The sequence below is a fragment of the Neolamprologus multifasciatus genome, chromosome 7 (assembly GCF_963576455.1).
Source record: "Neolamprologus multifasciatus chromosome 7, fNeoMul1.2, whole genome shotgun sequence".
Taxonomy (NCBI): Eukaryota; Metazoa; Chordata; class Actinopteri; order Cichliformes; family Cichlidae; genus Neolamprologus; species Neolamprologus multifasciatus.
In genome coordinates this window covers 38,806,267-38,827,046 of record NC_140445.1, presented here as the reverse complement: position 1 = coordinate 38,827,046, position 20,780 = coordinate 38,806,267, and the positions used below count along the sequence as shown (strand labels likewise).

Genomic DNA, 20,780 nt, shown 5'->3' with positions numbered 1-20,780 from the left:
CATCCTTGTATGACAATAAGTAGGACATGCTGAACTGCATCAGGGCTGCCCTTTGTTACTGTTCATAGCTTTTATATACAGAACGGTGGCCTCTAGCTTGCATTGGAGTGGTTTGCAGCTGAATGCGAAGTGGCAGGAATAAGAATCAACTCCTTTTGCTGTGTTGTTTTCTGTGTTTTTTACCAAGATTTGGATGTGGTGCCCTGCCTGGGATGATCATAATGACCCCAATATCACTGAAAAAGCACAGAGATGATGCTTTCAGGAACCATTGGAAAGTTCTACAATCACACCAATGGTTTAAGAGTTACGGTAGTTTGGTACTGTAGGTTTTAATGAGTTAAGTCTCTCAGAGTCTTGTTCATGAGTGTGAGGAGAAGGGAGCGGGAGACTGAAAGATTGAAGAAAATGGATGGATAGAAATCACTCATGTTTTAAAAGAACAAATAAAGTATTGGTGTATATGTTAACTGGTTCTGAAACAAAAACATAACTCCAACAGATTTCAGTTCTTATCACTATGCTCGTCCTACCGCTGACTCTGCTGCTGGTGATCACTGTCCTTTATTTCTACTGTCAGGTACTGAACACATGTTTGTATCTGATTATGAAGCCCTCAGCCTGTGATGCTATCACTCTGATCTCTCTGTTGTCATGTGTGTCCAGGCCAGCAGGGGGCAGAAATCCAGCAGACGGGAGAACACTGAGCTCCTTGAGTGTAATCGGGGTGTTTGTGAGGCTGAAGGAACGCCAGCTGCAAATAAAGGAGCTCAGGAGGACCTCCAAGAAACTCATCCTACATCCACACAAATTTATCGGCTGATGTGACTGACCATCAGCTCAGTTTTCTACTAAAGACACACACTCCATACATCAATTCCTTCTCTGCTGCTTGTCTGAAGGCTGGGTTACAGTGGCAGCAACTTAAGCAGAGAAGTCCAGACTTCCCTCTCTCCAACCACATCCTCCAGTTTATCCAGGGGAACACCAAAACGTTTCTAGGTCAGCTGAGAGACAGCTGAGATAATCTCTCCAGCATGTGCTTTGTGTACCTCGGGAACTCGAAGGTACACACATGCCCAGAACATCTGGTGGTTCAGGCAACCCGGTCAGATGCTGAACTACCTCAACTGCCTGCTTTCGATGTTGAGGAGTAGCAGCTGTACTTTCACAAACATCCTGCTAAATAACAGAACTCCTCATCTTATCTGTAAAGGATAGGTCAGTCCCCATTCTTTCACTCTACCCACAATTTGTAATCATAGCTGAGGCTCGTAACAGAGATCAACCAGTAAATCACCAGTTTCGCTTTTGCACTCAGCTCTATTTTTACCACAACATGCCAATACAGCATCCTAACTGCAATTTGCCCCAAGCTTTTTGTCATCTCCCCTCACTCATAAACCTGATGTCCTTAAACTCCTACACCTGTGGCAGCAACTCATCCCTGACCCAGAGTGAGTTCTCCACCCTTTCATGGCAAATGTCCATGGCCTTTAATTGCAAAGCTCAGCTCCTCCAGTGTGAGCTGGAGACCACCAAAGATGAAATCCTAATGCCAGTTCCACTTCTTGGGTCCACCTAGAAATTCTGTCCATAAAAATTATGAACAGAGTAAGAGACAAAGAGCAGCCCTGGTGAAGTTTAAAACCCTCTGAGTTTATTGATTCTCACCTGAGTAGCAAAGCTAAATAACCCAATACTCCAGAAACACTTCCAACAAGATACCTGTTGAATATCCTTAAGGGAATAAATTTCCAGCATTCCACGTTCAGGATAAAAACTGCAATGCTCCTCCTGAATCTGATGCTAGACTAACTAATGAGCTGTTCTATCCAGTACCCTGGCAGTGACCTTCCCAAGAAGATTGAGCAGTGTGATTCCTCCCCCCATTACTGGAGTACATCCCCCAGTCCCCTTAAAGATTAGAACCACCTTCCCATACTACCAATACAGAGGCCCCACCCCAGATCTCCACCCCACCCAACTATATCCTCAGTTAAATTCAACCGCACCCCACCTGCTTTATACATTGTGTAGTGCACCACTTTCCCCTTCTGAGTCAGCTGACGGTTTGCTGGAATTGCTTAGAGACCGACTGAAAGTCTGGTTCCATGAACTCACCAAATTCCTCCCACATCTGAGTTCTGCTTGGTCTGGGGGTACCCATCAACTGACTCTGGATTCCCACAGGCTAAACAAGCCTAATAAGACTCCATCTTCAGTTTAATGGTTCCCTTCACCTTCAGTGTCCACTATCTGATTTGGGGATTACCACCATGACAAGCACCAACCACTGTGCTGCCACAACTCTGTGCAGCCGCCTCAACAATGCAGGTGCAGAATATGGCTTATTCACAGTAAATGTCCCTTGCCTCCCTAGGAATATCATCAGAGTTCTAATGGAGGTGGGAATTGAAGATATTGTAGACTGTGTATTGTAGATGAGTGCATGCTAACTATACGTTTGGGCATGCAGGTTTGCAGTAACGGGCAGTGCAGCAGTTTTAGAGATACAAATAAGCTTTTCAGCAACTGACATAGTTTCTGTTTTAATTATGAGGCCCTAAAGAGGTCAGTGGATTTTATAACAGGGTAGTAAAACATGCAGTTTACATTAAATCATGTCATTAAAGTATGTTTTGATGTGATTATGTGAGTTCCATTTCTGATATGTCTGTGAGCCCCACTTATAATTAAATGTTAATGCTTTTGCACACTTACAAATACTTGTACTTTAAGCTGACTTCAGTCAGTGATAAATATATTTTGTACACTGCTCTGCTTTTAATAATCCTACTTGAACTATTAATTCTAAACATTTTAAAAGTAGTGAGGCAATAAATAAAACATACTTCATTAACTACTCATCTGTGTTTCTCAGTACTACACAAATACAAAACTGGACTTCCAGTCGATAAATAAGCCAACACAGCACAATGTATATATATTAAAAAAAAACACAGTTACAGTGAGTTAAAAGGAGTGAGCAGAAGTAAAATTATTAAACAGTCAGGTCTAAAACCAATAAGATCCCCAAAAGCCAACAAAACAATTCTAAATGAAGGATTGAGAGGTGGAGAAAAACAAAAAGGAGAAAGAGGCTGAAGTAGAAGTTGAAGACATTGGAGAGTAGAGCAGTGGGCTCAGGGTGTGGTGCCAGGGGAGGCTGATCTCCATCATCTAATCATGCCTCACTTGTATGAATAGGATGCTGGGATCTGACCGGGAGTTCTGTGTTGTGTGTTGAGCAGTAGAAAAGCAATCCAGAACAAAAATAAAGATCAGAACGCTGTATATATCACTCCTTTGTGTGTTACAAAATAAGCTGAAGAATACAAATAGACAGAAGCTGGAGCCAAGGAAGAAATCTTTGTATTCTGCTCTGATTTTGTTTTTCTATGTTCAGGATACTCGCGTTACTGATTAGTGATATTAGTGCTTTATGAATGTATTACCATTAGTATGTTTGTTAGTCTTGTATTTTAGGTTATTAGTGTCGCCTTGTAACTTGTTGTGTTTAGAGCTTCTTCTTTGTCTTTCGCAATGTCCACACGTAAATGGGTATTTTTGAAAACTGACATTTTCTGTTTTTGTTAAAAAAGAAAAAAATCTTGTCCACACGTGCAGTTTTGGGAAAATATCTCCGTCCACATTTCACTAGCAGGGACCACTCCCTTGGTAACGATGAGCAAGGGAGGGATGAGGGTGTGTGAATAGTGCTGCGGTTTGGGGAAGGCCTTGAAGGGGACTGGCGACGGCTCTCGGGCCGGCCAGAACCCCCTGTACTAACGAGAAATAAGGGAGGAAAGGAAGAGAGGAGAGGACAGGAGAAGAGAGGAAAGAAAAAAGGGGGGGGGGGCAGGGGGGGCATGAAAATGAGAACAGCAGGTATTGGAGAAGGGGGGCTTTTATAGCCTGAGGCCAGAGGGGGCGTAAAGGAGGAGTGGTCCCGCTCCAGAAATTCAGATGATATTGCCACGTAAATGCAAAAAACTAAGTCAAACACTGTCAACAACATGCCAAATCCTAACCCTGTAGAAATGTTGGCCAATCAGAAGTCTAGAAGCCTGGGAGGGAAAGAGTAAACAGGGTTTTGTGTGGAACAAAACCTGAAGTACTTCTGAAAAGTTTTTTTTTTTTTTTCTGGAAAGCCAGCTAATTTCATGTCACTTTTCAAGTTCCTTCATCATTTCAAATGTTAATAACTAAAGACAGTATTTTGGATTTTGTCTCACTGGCTCTCACTCTCACACAGCATGACATCAAAACATATGCACACCTTTGATGTTGCGTGACAAGAGCTCCGTTTTCCTCATCCACACGTAACGCAAAAAGGGAGTTTTCAAAAATCTCCACCCTGTAGGAGTTTTAATAATATCTATTTCTTTTAATAATCTCTATATCTATCTCTATTTAGTGATTTAAAATGCTGTGTACGTGCGGATGAAAGGCCCAAACGCACAGAAAAAGCTGTGTTTTCAAAAATACCCATGGACGCAGCCTGAGCGGCTGTTAACCTGCCCGGTGTGTTCCTTGCCTGTTTTTTCACCTCATGAATTTGCTATTTTCAACTGACGCCAACCTCAGTGAAAGGTTTTTGTTTAGTTTTGTTTTTTTTGCTTCAGTCTGTCTCCAAGTCCTGTATTTGGTTCCTCTGAGGTAGTTGAAGACAATTAAGTTAAACGATTTCAGGTGTTCATTGGGAGTGAGCAGAAGGACAAGATTAGAAATGAGGACATAAGAGGAACAGCTCAGGTTGAGCAGTTTGGAGAACCAGAACAGATGCTTCAGGTGCAGTAGGAGAAGAGGAGTCACCTGAGAGAGTCACATGAGTCTCAACGAATCAGAAATGTGAAATGCAGGTGGAATGCATCACATGAGGCAAAAGGTTTCAATGTAGCACTGACAATATCATGACTAAAGGAATGAATTCATGGTAGATGTGCTCCCTCCCTGTTACATAGTATAAACCAGCTGATTCCTTCTCCTCCAAAGGAAGAGGCACCAAAACCAGACACACAGCTGCAGGTAGAGGATGAACAATAACTGAAAAACAAAAAGTTCAACATCATTTCTAAGAAGTAAAAGTTAAAGTGATTAGAGTAGCAGGAGAGCTGCAGTCAAGTCCTGTTTGTCTCTAAAAGAAGACTCACCATCAGTCCATCAGGTTTCTCTCAGCAACAGTCAGAAGTGCAGCTGATCACATTTCCTGTTTCTACACAAATTTTCAGTTCACTCTGTTCACTTCATGCTGACTCATTACAGTCACATTGGTTCCATGGAATTCTGCTCATGTTACCACAGATCTTCTATAGAAACACTGAACTGCTGTTTGAAACAGTCTCATTGTGGCAACTGTGGACTCAATCTGTGCTTTGGATTTCAGACTAACTCCAAACTTCCTGCTCTTGTTACTGTTTATTCATATCTTCCTGCTCTCATTAACATATATTCATCCCTTTCTGCTCTTAATGTTGTTCATTCATCACTTCCTGTTATCATTACTGTTTATTCATCAATTCCTGCTCTCACACTATTTATGTCCCGTAGCTCTTTCAGAATAACAGATAAGCAGAGGGAAGCTTTTATTGTGAAGCAGTGAGAGAAAACACAACGTGTTTGTCAGTGAGTGCATGCATTTTAAATAAAAATTATTTAAAAATTATTTATTTTTAGGCTCAGATTTGGCAGTTTTTTGGGACCAAAATGTCCATCACACATTGTTTAAGAACCAGTAGAAAATTGAGTGCAGAAAGAAAATATCCCAAGCAATAACTCTAAACGTTTGATAGACACATGTTAAGAGTTCAATACTGATACTTTAAAAAAAAATAAAATAAAATAAAGTGAATTTGAACTACGATGGTTTCTTTTCTTTCGCCCTCAGAGTGCAGACATGTCTGCTGCCAGCAATCTGTGATCTGAAGATCATTTCTTTATTATGGATTAGGTGCAAGAGTTTTTAAGTGTGGATAATTAAATAATAGATTGATGCAATAGCAAATTGTGCCTTTTTCTCAGATCAGCAAGTAAAGAGTGATAGATGGTAGGAGAAAGAGAGTGAGAGAGTGAGTCACAGGCAGAGCCTAGTTTATTTCCTGCAGTTTTTTTTTAGTCTGTTGTCTTATGATTCCAAGCGCTGTCATCAATCTTTGCATTTTATTATCATCTAATAACACTTGTTTAATCAGATACCATCCCACCTATGGACTTTTTAATGTCTACAGTCTCAGATCAACACAGCCCAGCTGACCAGCAGGAGCAGCAGCAACCCCTCAACACTAACATTGTACCCCATCAGGTAAAACACTTACTTAGCATTGCCCCCACCTGATGACAGTGATATAGTATAATGCAATTCCATATTAAATTCGTGATGAATGTGGGTTGTTGTTATTCAGCCTGGTTCTATGTGCCTCTTTTTAACTTTGAGCAAGGGCGGATCTAGCGAAATTTTCTTAGGGTGGCATGAGGGTGGCAAAGAAATCAAAATAGGGTGGCAAAATCAAAGCCTTTTTTATCCCAAACACATATTCAGGTGGTTACTTATGGTTAAAATGATTCAAATGCAGTAAGTATACACATTTATTTTTATATAAATGTAGTCTATAACTTAATTATTTTCTGTAGCCCACATAATTAAACACTTTAGTTACATAAAAAGATTTTATGTACTGTATAGTCTGTATAATAAATAAATATGTAGCCCAAAAAGTATGAAATCCAGAAAGCTACACAACAAAAATTTAAACCTAATTTTTCATGATTTGTTGGATTTGTTGGACTCTGAGGTCCAAAATATAACCATTTTTGACACCTTTTGATTTTACATTTGTATTTCACTTTCAAATTGTTTTATTTTATTTTTTCCCCTTGCCTTGCTTGGTATCATTCATTTCAGCTCAACCTCAAGTGTCTGAATTAATTGTTTTTTCATTGACATACTGTATTAATATTACTGATCTGAAAGCACACAAAAAACATAAAATCCTAGTAGTATTTTTTTTTACTGTAAAAACCACAGACATGTTGAGTAAATTATTTTGAGTAAATTATTTTTTATAAATTACACATTTTGTAAACATATACAACTATTTATCTATAAATGCAGTCAATACGCCCACCGTTTTTTTAATTATGTACAACCTATTAAAAATTTTACTATAACTAAAATGAGAAAACAATAAGGTGTTGCAACAAGATGCCCCACAAATTATGTGTGCCAGTAAAAAGAAAAAAATGTTTGTCCACCACAAGACAGAGGAGAACAGCACAGGGATAAACCTGCAGGCCTGACAACAGGAGGTGTATCACTCCGCTGGTTTGCTACTTGGTGATAGTGTTTTCATTGCAATCTGCCTTTGTGACACTGATTAGTGCCCTCACTGACACACCACACAAATCAACGACTACACAACAGACCAACTATACACTCCACGCTAAACATCAGAAATCTCCCACATCTAAAGGCGCTCTCTTTTTCTCACTTGCTCGCTCTGTCTCGCTCCCGTTACCGTCACTCCCAAAACTTGCCCCTCTTCCTAAACAACCAAATTCCATGTGTTGACTTTTTTTTAAAAAAAAAAATTGATTGACATGGTACATTTTTCCATTGATAGGAAAGAGGTGACTTTTTTTCCCTTTCTTTACTGTGTTTGCACTCTCCTTAGAAAACACTTAAAAAAGAAAATGAAAAACGTGACGACAGTATTTAGAAAAAAGCATGGCTTATATATATATATATATATATATATATATTTACTGGCCTGTAATTAAAATGTAAAGCCCAGTGATACTTTAAAGTGCAAACTTTTAACACGGGCTGAAATACCCCGCGTGGCTGCAGTTTGTTGCTATATCGGCCTTAAATCCATCATGTGATTTGGAAGTGCAGCGTGTCCGTGGACCACAGAGGGTTAATAACACTCATCTTCATTCCATTTCCAGAGTGCAACAACCAACCACCTGTGTGAAATGTGAAATTCCCATGGTGTTGTTCAAAATGTGCTCTGGCACAATCATAAGCATTGCTAGCTACTGAAAACAAGAAAAAAGCCGTCCCGCTATGGGCCGAACTATTTGTTAATGGCGGAGGTGGGGAAAACTATGTAACATATTCAGTTTTAGCATTTATATTCACTGTTAACTGTAACTACACTCAAACTGTTAATGCTATCTTATTTTAATAAACAACACTGTCATATGCAAAACTGGGGTGGCACTTGGGGTGCAAGAGATCATTTTAGGGTGGCACTTGCCACCCCATGCCACCCTTCTACATCCGCCCCTGACTTTGAGCAAAATTTCTGCACAGCCCTGCTGATTACAGCTGCCAAAGAAAACTGACAGTTCTTCAGGATGGAGCTTTGACCGGACCTCTGGTTCAAAATCAGGAGGATGGAGGACAAAAGAGATGGTGTAGAAATGAGACCATGCTCCGTCCAAACATGCTTTCGAGCTCCTTGGAGGTCCTCCTCTGCTGGCTGAACTTGTTCCTGGCCTTCCTCGAATGGCTCAAACAGAGCATGTAGGGTCAGTCAGCTCACTGTTCTACTGTCTGCTGAGCTGGAGAAACATAACAGCACAGCAATCAGGCTTTCTACATCATTCCTCTTTTCAGTTGAAAAAAAACCCAAACAGGCTAAGGCTTCATTCTCAGCTACAAACATGTTCAGTACCTGACGGTAGAGATGAAGACCAAGGATGATGAGTACAATGACCAGCAGGGCGACCAGTGTTATGACAACAACTTTAACAACGTCTGACTGATTGGGATCTGATAAAGACACATTCACAGTCATCAAGCATCATTAAAGAGATGATTCAGTCCAGGGGACGTATCTATTACATGTACAGTACAGTAAGTTTTCAGCCACTCCTTTATGTTTTGCTAAACAAATGCAGTGCAGCAATCCATTGAAACACATGGAAACATAAATGAAAAAATAACATGGCATTCAGATACTGTTAATCTACTGTAGATAATTTGTTAGGCCAGCCACACTTTTTATTTTTCCCTCTGCTTTTCCAGTCTCATCAGATTTTTGGATGAGACTGAAAGGCAAGAAAAAAAAGGCATAAAACCTTTTTGGTTTTATGCTTTTCAAACTGTATCATATTTGGCATTTTTCATAGATTTAACTTAAGACATGTCAAAATTGCTGCACTTTGGTGGCAGGTTTTTAGTACAATATTGATTAAAGCAACATTAAAAATTGAGTCCTTGCCAAGTTATCTGTTATGTGTAGACACAACACTAGTTGATCAGTCAGGTACAAGGACTGGACTGAAAATTCGTGATAAAGCAGCTAATGTCCAAAGAAAAACAGTGAAAGACCTTCAAAAAGCTGAAGACCTGTGGCTCAAGACCACATGTGGTCATGTGGTAAAGTACAAAAATACTTACTGCATATTTATGGCTAATATTTCTATGTATCTCAGAATACTGCAGTGTATGCATCATAGTAGTAGTACCATAACTCATAACCTGAACCTCTCTGTTATTTAACGCTGACCTGAACACAAACCCAGCAGCCTCTGCTTCAACTTACCTGACACAGTGACAGATAGCAGGGGGCTCTCAGAGGACAATTCATGGTAAAAAACATAGACGTGATAAATACAACTGTAGTTTCCTTGGTGGGCGGGCTCTGCAGCAGGAAACAGGAAGTGGGCGGAATGATTGACAGCTGGCTGGGTGTAGTTGTACACCGTGTTGGATGAGGTGAAGGTGAGCTGGAAGGAGCCCCCCGGGTACTGTGGCTGGATGGAGCAGCTCATGGTGAAGTTAGAGCCCCTGGACACCTGAAGCCCCTGCTGCTGGGCCATGGAGACCCCATTCATGAAGGACACAGAGATGATTGGCTGAACCAGCAGGTCTGTAAACCCAAAGTTGAAAGATGTGGAAGGTGAAATCACACCCACTCTATGTGATGGGATAATCAAAGTGTGTGGAAAACACTTTACTACAGGCGTGTTCCGTCAGCAGTATTGCATCAGCATAGAGATGATGCAAGGTGAGGTCACATCCACCTTCTGTTAAAAAAAATGAAGCAGGATCTCAGCTGGATGCACTCTCTCCAGAACCATTTACTGTAAACAGCAGAGCATATGTCTGCTCCTCGAGCCCTCTCTCAAACCATTAACCTCCAGTTTTCCTGTCTGGTGGACAGTTTGTGTTCTTCATTGCAATTTGTTTCAGTTTTCACGTTGTTTTAGTCACAGCAGCTCTTTATCTCCTTTCTCATCCCGACTTGTCTGTTTTATTTCCATCCAGTTTGGAGATGAACGTACATTTTAAGTTAGTAGCTGCTTTGCTGGTGAACACTGATTGTCTACAACAGATGCAACAGTCAAGGTAAAATGGCTTTCTTTTGACATTGGGTATTAATATGTGTTAAGTTTTAGTTTGCAAAGTTTTCATGTCACAATTTTACAAATGATTCCACTAATTATGTTCAGATACTTTTTTGGTGTTGCTACTTCAGTAACAGCTAACTGAGCAGTTTTTGTCTTTTGGGGTTCAGACTCTCTTTTTGCCATTTAAGAAAAGTCTGAGATGGTTAAGTTAAATGAGACAGGCAAAAGGAAATACAGGAATTCAGGTGTCTTTACTGGTGAAGCAGATAATAAATAACTGACATCTGCATAAAAATGGAATGAAGCATTTGATAAAATTTCCCAGAAAGTATGACATATTTGAGAAGAGCAGTGATCGTGACAAACAAGAACTAAACCCTGCAAAGTGGATAACATAAGGATATGTGATAGATGATTCTGCTTACCTTTGCAGGTGACATTCAGGGTTAGGAAAGAGGAAGATGATTTTGCACATTCTCTCAGAGCAGATCCGGAGTGAACACAATCAGGCTCAATTTTCAACACAGAAATCTCAGAAGGCTCATTTTTCCATTGTATAGAAAATGCAGAGCCACAGCCCAAATGTTCACAGACGACATGTGCCTCCTTCAGATCCCAGTCAAAATAATCGATTGTTCTCCACTTTCCCACTTTCACCTCCAGCATGCCGGCACAGCGACTGGCTTGGCCCACCAACCTGACAGGCTCTGTACAGAAAGCAGAGTTGTTACATAAGTAGGGAAACGGTAGTAACCAGACTGAAAAGTAGCGCACATTTCGATGCTTTATTTTCCTGAGCTGTGATACACTTTAGATTCTAGCCAATCATTTGACGTTTTTTTTTTTTTTTTTACGAGGATAGTAGGCGGGCCCAGGTACGTACGTTCTTTTAGAGCAAAGCTACAGATTAAAAAGTCTGGCTGTACTTCACAGCAAAATATGCAAACTCAGCAGCCTGCAACAAGTGCTTTAAGGTGATACTGTGATACTGTCAAAGGAGGTAACACCTAAAATCTGATGAAACACCTGGCGACGCATAGCGTTTTTTATTTATAAGCCGAGAAATGCACGTATTTGATAGCTTGCTGCGAGACCTCACACCGAGCACATCTACTGCGGGTGTGGTGCCTGTTATCGGACCAGAGTTAGCAACATCCCCCAAAAACCCGAAGAGTAGAGTCCTGGCCCCTAGCCCTGCCAGTGTAGCAGAAATGATGACGGATGATGATGGCAGCAGCAGCCGTTCTTCTCTGCCTGAGTAGCTTAATGTTGTTCGTGTGTAATTTACGTTGAGTAGGCTAACCACGTTATTAAATTAATGCATGTAAGATGAACTAGCAAACATCATCATAGCTACATGCAGCTGTCTTCTTGTTTGATGGCAAATACTCCCTTCACCCTGGCCAAAAAGGCTAAAATGACCAAAGAAAAAGTGGAAAACAGTTAAACATGAGAGGTTTTTGGACAAAGTTTGTGTTTTTTCCATTGTTTAAGCACTGCTTCCAGCCAAGAGTGATACCATATATGCCCCATAGCTGCAGAAAAGGCTAACATTGTTATCTTTTTACAAAAAACATGAGAGGTTTTTGGACCAATTTTGTGTTCTCCATTCTTTAAGCACCGGTTTGAGCACTGTTTAAGCACCGGCACCGTTTCAAAAGTACCGGTTTTGCACCGTTATCGGATAAAACCTAAACGATACCCATCCCTATACATAAGTCATTATTTTGACAGTGCCGAGTTATTTTCCCTGAGAATCTGTTCAGTATAAGTATGAGATAAATGTTCTTAAATTCTACCCCACACAAAAGTTTTGAAACCTTATTGATGAAACACTGCAGCACGGAAATTTAAAGAAAAGGACGAAAGTAAATCTGTATTTAACCTCTTTGATGTTTACTTATTTAACACTCTGAGAGAGCAAAGAACCATCAGCCTGCTCTCTGAGTCCACTTTCATCCACCTCTTGTGTGAGGAAGACGTTCTTCCTCGCTTCTTCTCCCTTCTTCTGCATTCTCCTCAATGTCTTTTGCTTTTCTCCTCCTTCTCCTCCTGCAGTCTACAACAATTAAGGTAAACTGGGAAACGCTTATTTAGACACTGTAGCCTCGTCTCCACTGGACATTTTAAGCCTATATAAATGGGGCTTTAAAAGCTGCAGGTCCAAGAAACTGACTGTATCTGTCTACAGGCTTATCTCTCTGCCTCTGTCTTTCTGCCTTTGTCTCTGGGCAGGCAGGTGAGTGACAAATGAGGTAACCAGCTTGAGAGCATAGGCGAGTTAAAATGACAGAGTTCTTCAATTCAAACAGGCTTAAAGGAATCAGTGCTGAAGCTCTGGCATATGTGCAAAAACAACTACACAGTGCTTCAGAAGCACAGTGTCGAGGCTTCATTAGTCTGGCCAGAGTGAGGTGATCAATGATGTCCAAAGATTCATTCGTCACTTTTATGGTGCCTGATCCAGTGGATTACAAAGGATTAAATGATTGGTATGATCATTTATGTGTATAATGTATAAAAATATACATATACATTACAATATTACATTTAAACGTACCTATCCCCTGGTTTATTACATGAGCATGTGGATGCAGGGACCTCACAGCAGAGGTATACTGCCAACATGTATATAATATGTGTTGGGAGTATGCAGAGAGTCATCAGTAAAAGAATAAAGTGAGTTTGACCAGATCAAAGCTGCAGCTCCTCTTCTACCTGAGCAAGTGAGTCCAACAGCTTTGCCAGGTGAGCAGCTGTTTCTAGCTGAGCCTGAGCTTCTACAGTCCAGGAGAGCAGACTCATGGCCTCCACACTGGAACTCTTTGCTCCACACTGGAGCCTCCACTTCGCCATAGAGCGCCCCCTGGAGGACCGAAGGAGGCCCACAGCCGAGCTCCCTACAGACCACCTCTGCATCCTGCTGGTCAAAGTCAGCTTCACACACTGAGGACCAGCTCTGGTTAGACTTCACCTCCAGTCTGCCTGAACACAGACTGGAACCATTCAGCAGCCTGAGAGAGTCTGGAGATATCAGAGAAGATCAAACAGAGAGATCAGAGACAGCAGACACATGTTTCAGCTGTCAGTGATTTTTTTTTTGTGGTGGATCAATATCAGCAAATATTTGCTAAATTTTCAACATTTTCTGAGAAATTAAAGTGTACTATTTTAGAGAATGCTCCAAAGATTCAAAAGGGTTACTTTAAATAGGTGCCTTGACTAAGGGTGGCTGTTTGGGTGTCAGGATACTGATGAACCACAGATGGACTGACAGAAGAAGTCTTTTCAGGCTTTTCTGCTGCTGCAGATGATGTGCTACTATTCTACCTGGTCTTTGTGTCTGGTACATTAGTGTCACTGATGGGCTGACCTGAGCAGGTGAGCTCCATGGCAGAGGAGAAGCCTTCTGTTGTTACACAGTTCCTCAGAGCAGATCCTGACTGAGCACAGGTAGAATTGACCCCCCACACTGAGCTTTGTGAGGACTGTTCTATAGAAACAGCAGAGCCACAGTCCAGATGTTTACAGACTACAGCTGCTTCCTTCAGGGTACAGTCAATGAATTGCAATGGTTTCCACTCGCCCAGATGTTTCACCTGCAGTGTACCTCCGCAGTGATTGGCTCCTCCCACCAACCTGACATCATCAGACTCTGAACAGAAAGCAAAGCCTCATCAGTAAAGAAGCAATTTTACTTCTGAAACGATGAGAGACAAATGCGAGTCGTGATTTTCCCTCAGTGATTGTTTATTTCACTTTTATGTTTTGTGTACCTGTTGAATCTTGTTTTCCTTCAGCCTGGACTTCTGAGGAGAAAATCAGAGAACCATCAGCATAAAGCAGGATATTTCGTGGAGCTCAGCTGTGGACAGACTCTCAGGTTTTGTCTGATTAGTATCTTCTGCCAGTATCTTATGTAATATCTATATAACCAGAGTGCAGAGTACAGAAGTCAAAGACTGCTTTACAAGTAGTGGTGCAACGGATCAAAAGTCTCACGGTTCGGATCGGAACACGTTTTTTTCGTCACGGATCGGATCAATTTTCGGATCAGCAGGGAAAAAAAAGAAGACAAAATTTTAACTCGCCATTTACATATTTAAGTATTTTTTGCCCATTAAGTTGAATGTTTATTAAAAAACATTAAACTCAAGACTCATGCTTGGAGCGATCTTGTCACTGTATTGGACGCGCAACGGGATATCATAGCGTGGCGCAAGCACGTTTATCACAGTTTAAACTAGTGCTGTCAGCGTAAATCTCGTTAAAATGACGTTAATGCCATAACTGCATTAACGCGGCAAATCTCCGTTAACTAGTTACCATGGATTGCCCCGTGCGTGGGGCTGCACAGCGTCAATGCGTCAACTAACGCGTTGACTAGTTTAAACCCCTTGTGTTGCAAAACACAATACGGCCTCCCGTCTGCAGCTAAACACCCCAATCCGGTTGTTAAGTGAGGACGTGACAAATCCTACTTCCGGGCCTAAAGTAGTCTGCGTTTAATATGGCTTTTGTGTTGTTAACATGTTTAATGTTTTGTAATTTCTTCTATTTAATCTCAAAAAGCTCCTACAACAGTCAGTGATTACTGTTGACCTCCCTCGGCTTTTATTACCGCTAATCATTTATTTAAGCTCAGTTTTTAAAACCACAGGATGTAACTACAGCCCAGCCCATACAGCAGTATATGAATGACTAACCTCGTATTGTGGATGGATTATCTCAGTTGTTCTCCTGGCTGAAGTTTGGTCCTTTTACAGCATCCTGCCACGCGATTACATTTGTTCCTGACCACCGAGAACACTCACGTTAACTTTTATCGAGTGGAAAAAAAGTTAGCTTGTTTATATTATGCTAACATAGCTGTGTCGCTAGCGGTCACGTAGCACATCATTATATACCAGCTAGCCAAACTTCAGTAACCCTACAAACGTCACTGCTGTTTAGTTTTCTGCCTTCATTTATGTTGGAAGTGATAACAGAGCTGTACGTTTTAATTTGTTTCCAAAACCCCGCAGTCAGGACATGCTATATTGTATTTAGATAGAAGCTAGCGAGCTAACTTCCTGCTAACTTCTAACTCCGTTAAATGTCATAAATTCCGTTTTCATTGATGCCTGGATGTTAAACTCAATTGTTACACCTGGTAGAGCAGAACGCTGATCATTTTATTAAAGATGAAAGACTTTAGACAGTTTTTCAACTCTCAGTAATGCCATAGTGATCGTTTGATATATGGACCTGCAGCGGAGTTTAGGCCCAGACACGGCTAGTGACGTCAGACTTAACGACTGGATAGCCTTTGTAATAGCTTTAGCTGGGTCGGATTGGGCAGCAAAGGGCTGCTTAAATACCGCAAACTCCTCTGCTCCTCCACTTGGACCGCTAGCGCTGACCATAGCTATCGCTTGACAGACTGACCAGGGCACCACACACATACTTTTTTCTTCTTTTTCGAATCTTCGGATCACGTGCGTGCCGAACCGCGGAGTGGGATCGGTTCGGATCCGTTGCACCACTATTTACAATCATGAACCACGTGATCAAATAAGATTTAGTTCAATTCATTTTCATTTATATAGCAGTGACAACTAAATCCCAATAAAAGTCGCCTCAAGGTGCTGTATGGTTTTTGTTTTTCACAGATGCAGTCTTGTAAACCTTTTTAAACACATGTTTATGTTGAATCAAATCCCTGAAGAGCATGAACAGTTTCAAACTGGAAATGACACCATTATTTACTACTTGTTATTATTAGTTGTAGTTTGGTGCTATACAATTAAAGTTAAATTAAACTTAACTGAATTATTAAACATAGTATGTGAAGAAGACTCCTCATTTACATTTAAAAAATGGAGCATAGATAGTTATGATTCAAACGAAAGCAGCACAATATTGGGGATGCAGTCAAAATTAAGAGAATGATAAATGCAAAAAGTAACATCAAAATTTGATCTATCGTGTAATACTATCTGTAAAGCATCTGATTGACAAAAGCACATGTTTTTCAGCATGACAACGATCAGAAACACTGCAGTAAAAGCATACCTAGACAGACTAACACAGTGGAACACTGTCAGTCATAGATTGGACTCCCCAGAGTAGTGATGTTCGATTCGTGAACGAATCGTTCAATACTCGAGAATCACTTTACTGACTTGTGAATCATGATTCACAAGCCCAACTGACTCACTGACTCATCCCTGTTTCTGTTAGCAAACTAATTCGCTTAGAAATATATCTAGCTTATAATTAAAATTGTGGGGGGGAAAAAACAACAGCCAGTTTCTTAACAAAAGCATTTCTGCTCTGAACTGGAAGAAAAAACCCTGAGTAGAAGCTCACATCAAGAAAATAGCTCCTCGGTTCACAGTAGCATCGCTCTGCTAACATGCTAACAGCACATTTGAGCTACTCACCCCCTCCCTTCCTGTGCTGAATCATAGAGCGAACGAATCACTCAGGACTCACTAACCCCCTCCCTCCTGTGCTGAATCGTAAGCGTAAGCGAATCACTCAGGACTCGCTCACCCCCTCCCTCCTGTGCTGAATCATAGAGCGAGCGAACGAATCACTCACTCACTCACCCCCTCCCTCCTGTGCTGAATCATAGAGCGAGCGAACGAATCACTGGGCCTTTCTCAATATGCGTACTTGTGCGTACTTGCGTTCTCGTGTACTCGTGATACGTCATCAGTCGGAGACCAAGTACTGTTCCAATTCGAAGTACGCATCAAGCCGAGAACGCGAAAAAGTCCCGGATGTGTTCTCGCTCCGCCCGTTTTATCGAGCATGCATCGGTGGTGACTTGTGTGGACTTGGTACAGCTAAATATCCCAGAATGCATTTCGTCCAAAACTCAAACGCGGCAATGGCGGACGAGCGGGTCTAAAAACTTTTAAATATTACTCTTTCTGGGTCACAAAATAAACTTTTAAGTTCTTTTCAAGCGAGAATGTAGCTGTGTAAACTTCGAATATCTGCTCAGTTTATCAAGATATCATATATTTCCAAACAAGGTCCGACGTTTTCGGAGACGTCTGTGACCCGCCAGCTCCATAGCAGACAGCGAGGTCGAGGATTATTACAGCCGGCGAGAACAGCCGACTCCCGGCAGATCGTTTTCAACCCCCCCCCGCGGTCTTTTCGCTTCTCAGGTTAAACAAACCCCAAACCCCAGTAGTTGTCTATTGTATTGAGTGTCCACTAAAATAAAAATAAAAGCGTTCTAACATCTCACCTGCTTGTTTTTATTAAGGTATGTACACGTATGTACATGTACACTATTTTTTATTAATAGAGATTTCACTACTGAGGTTAAACATGATATATAAGTCACTTAGATCACTTCTAAATGTTAATGTTTGGCTTATTTCGGCTTTTTATTTGTTCCTGAGTAAACCGGTTTGGCTGTGATTAAAGTTAAGCTTCATAACATATTACTCACAGTTAAATTAAGGACGGCAGTAAAAACTCCGGACCTGTGACATCATCAAGTACGCTGGTGTTCCAATTGTACAAATCGCGAGTCCGTGCTCGCGTTCTCAGCGAGTCCGTACTCCCGTGCGTTCTCGGCGAGTACGTACCCGCCGAGAACGCGAGTACGTACTCGCGTACTTGAGAATTGAGAAAGGGCCACTCACTCACCCCCTCCCTCCTGGCTCACAGCTTCTTCTTCTTCTTGGTTGGCAACCAATGTTAAGGTGCATTACCGCCCCCTGGCTCACAGCTCAGTGGACATTTAGATGAGAAAATATATATTTAACACATTTAAGGAAAATACTAATAAAATACAAATAAACAAAATAAATGTTTATTAAACAATTTTGATAGGAAATTGCTTAATTTTAGAAATGTTTTTGCTCTTTTTTGCTCTATAAAATAGTTGTTTGTTTTTTTTAGAATCATTCATCTTAGCAGTGGGATTTACATGAAAAGAGAAACAAATTAAGTTTGAGTGAAAATGTAAATTTTTTGCACTCTCTGGTCAACTGACTCAGTGAATCAAATGACTCAAAAAATCCGATTCACTTTGGTGAGTGACTCATTAAAACTCGATTCAGTAAAAAGAATCAAATTTACCATCACTACCCCAGAGCCTGAATATTCCTGACAGAGAGCAAAACAAAAGGCAGAAACACCCAAAGAAGAGCCTTGAATGTCCTTCAAGAAGAGATGACAGAGAACTGCTCAGAGAGCTCTGAGCTGAAGTATGAAGCTGCTGACACCAAATATTGACTTTCAAACTTGTTTTCATTAGTACAATAAAAACAAATCAAAGCAGTCCTACCTGAGCCCCACAGCAGCAGCAGCAGAAGCACAAACAGCTGATCCATGTCCAGATAAACGTGTCTCTGTCTGTGCTCTGCTATGTTCATCACATGCTGTCCTCAGTGTGTATCTGCCAAGAGAATCTCATCTTACTCATCACATGATCAAAATTCCCATCGTTTATGTTTACTTTTCTCTGCTCTGTATGAGTCTGTCACAAGAGTAAAAACATGTAAGGAGAAAAACCTCAGGAAAGCAAAGAATCACAGGCCCAGAGTTAATTCATGTACATGGACGATTGCCTAACCACGTTCCGTCGACTACAGAAACGTGCAGGCAAAGCGCGCCAGGCATCTGGTCAGACTTTATTATATACTGCTTTACTCACGTAACACTCATGGGTGGAGTACAAGTTAGGAAAAAACAACTTCTTATCTGGTGATTGAAGGCATATGAGGCTGCACAGGATGCAGCCTTGCAAGACAAAGATGGACAAGTTGATTAACGATCTTGTAGTGGGTTAAAACAATACATGTGGGTATTGTCTAAACTTGAGCAACTTCCTCATGTGATCACTTTGTTCCAGCTAAAGAATTTGCTGACACGCTATGTACAGGCATTACTACAAAATTCAAATAAGGCTATACATGAAGGTAATAAGGTAAAATCTTTTGACAAAACATAAACTCAGTTATTACTAATGCTGAAATTATTAAGAATCCAGCAGCCAGAGTCCACGAGTAAACCACCAAACCAATCTTATCCAGGAGGAAACTGTCTCTCAATGCAGCTGGTTGAAGGTGTAAATCTCCAACCTTTACCAGTGAATACACATCTGTTCAGTTGCTATTGCTGAATTCATTAACACAAGGGTGACAGTGGGTAAAAAACAGTCACCAAAGAAAGTTTCTCCTCATGCAGTCATTGGGTGTTAGTGTAAATGTGAATGTTAGACAAGGCACATAGATGCAGAATAAATAAAAATATATGTGTGTCTGTGTGTGGTTAAGTGAAGGAGGCTTTTAGTAAAAGTCACTTGGACTGCTCAGAGCAGATTGACCAATCAGAGCCATGTGTAATGCAGAACTGAGTGATGGAAAAATGTAGACAGAGGAAACAGCACTGAGTTCTTTCAAAGCAGCAGAAATATTCTTGTAAAAATGGTGATTTGTGTGGGCTGAATAAACTCCACCCACCCCGTAAAAGGTCAGCATTTCTGATTATCCCCCAGTCCAGTTGAAAATTTTTAAACAGGAAGAAGACCACACTGGTGAAATTCACTGCTGACAGTTAATAAAGTGTAACTTGGTTTTGCAAAAAACAGTCAATAAAAGATACATGAGACTGAGAATCATATATGAGATAAATGAAAACATATCTCATGTCAAAGGTTAGGAAGTCTCAAAACTCTGCTTATGGAAGAAAGTCTTCTGTGTCTGTGTTTGTGCACATCTTAAAGCACAGAAAATGATTTGGAAGCAAACAGAAAAGGACAATAACTGTTAAAGGAAAAACAACTGAGCTGAAATAAGACGAGTTGCTAAAATCAAGGAGCCTTAGCTGGATCAAAAAGTACCATCCAACATGCCTAATATAAAACATAGCAAGAGGAAAACAACACAAGACAGCACATTCAGATAAAATGAGTCACACTCCAATAATTCATCCCACATGTTGGTAAAAAATCCAGAACTGAAATCATGTTTCCAGGAAGAAAGCCACAAGAGTCCATGCAAAGCATTAGCTGGGGCTTAAAAATTCTCAGGAGAGTACAAAAATTCAGCATGGAGATGTCCTGAATGCAGGTGTCATGCCAGAAAATGAAGACCAAAACAAAATGTTGGCCAATATGAAAAACACAGTAAGATAATGCCACTTCCAATACAACATTAACAATGCTTCTTTACCAGGAACAGAAATCTAGTGTTTGATAGTGATGCACTGAAATATGCACGTCTGAACCTTTTGAGAATGGTGGTGAAAGAAACACTGAGCAGCAGAGACAGCGAGTAATTGTTTAAGACTAAGGCATCTTTGAACGGTTTGAAAAGATGCTCTTCGAGGTTTGTGTCAGTGTATGCTATAATGCCATGGAGTTTGTGTAACTGTTCGGCAGTGTGAACAACCATCTTTGAACAGAG

General features: G+C 40.8%; 1 protein-coding gene and 1 pseudogene across 2 annotated transcripts in view; both read right to left on the bottom strand.

Moving 5' to 3' along the window:
- Positions 1-6,821: 6,821 nt before the first annotated feature.
- The window catches only part of LOC146514816 (scavenger receptor cysteine-rich type 1 protein M160-like), a 238,201-nt pseudogene continuing 224,242 nt past the window's right edge, over positions 6,822-20,780 (bottom strand). The window contains exons 24-27 of the transcript XR_014874830.1: positions 10,788-11,069; positions 9,555-9,881; positions 8,682-8,779; positions 6,822-8,563 (exon numbers count right to left, since the gene is read on the bottom strand). The product of XR_014874830.1 is annotated as a scavenger receptor cysteine-rich type 1 protein M160-like (transcript). The remainder of the gene's footprint in view (positions 8,564-8,681; positions 8,780-9,554; positions 9,882-10,787; positions 11,070-20,780) is intronic.
- On the bottom strand, positions 11,418-18,955 carry LOC146514827 (CD5 antigen-like). Its single transcript, XM_085168104.1, has 4 exons — positions 18,659-18,955; positions 14,139-14,171; positions 13,736-14,017; positions 11,418-13,386 (listed from the first exon to the last, which is right to left on the bottom strand). The coding sequence occupies exons 1-4, from the start codon at positions 18,744-18,746 to the stop codon at positions 12,965-12,967; spliced, it is 825 nt and encodes a 274-aa protein (XP_085024230.1). The 5' UTR covers positions 18,747-18,955; the 3' UTR covers positions 11,418-12,964.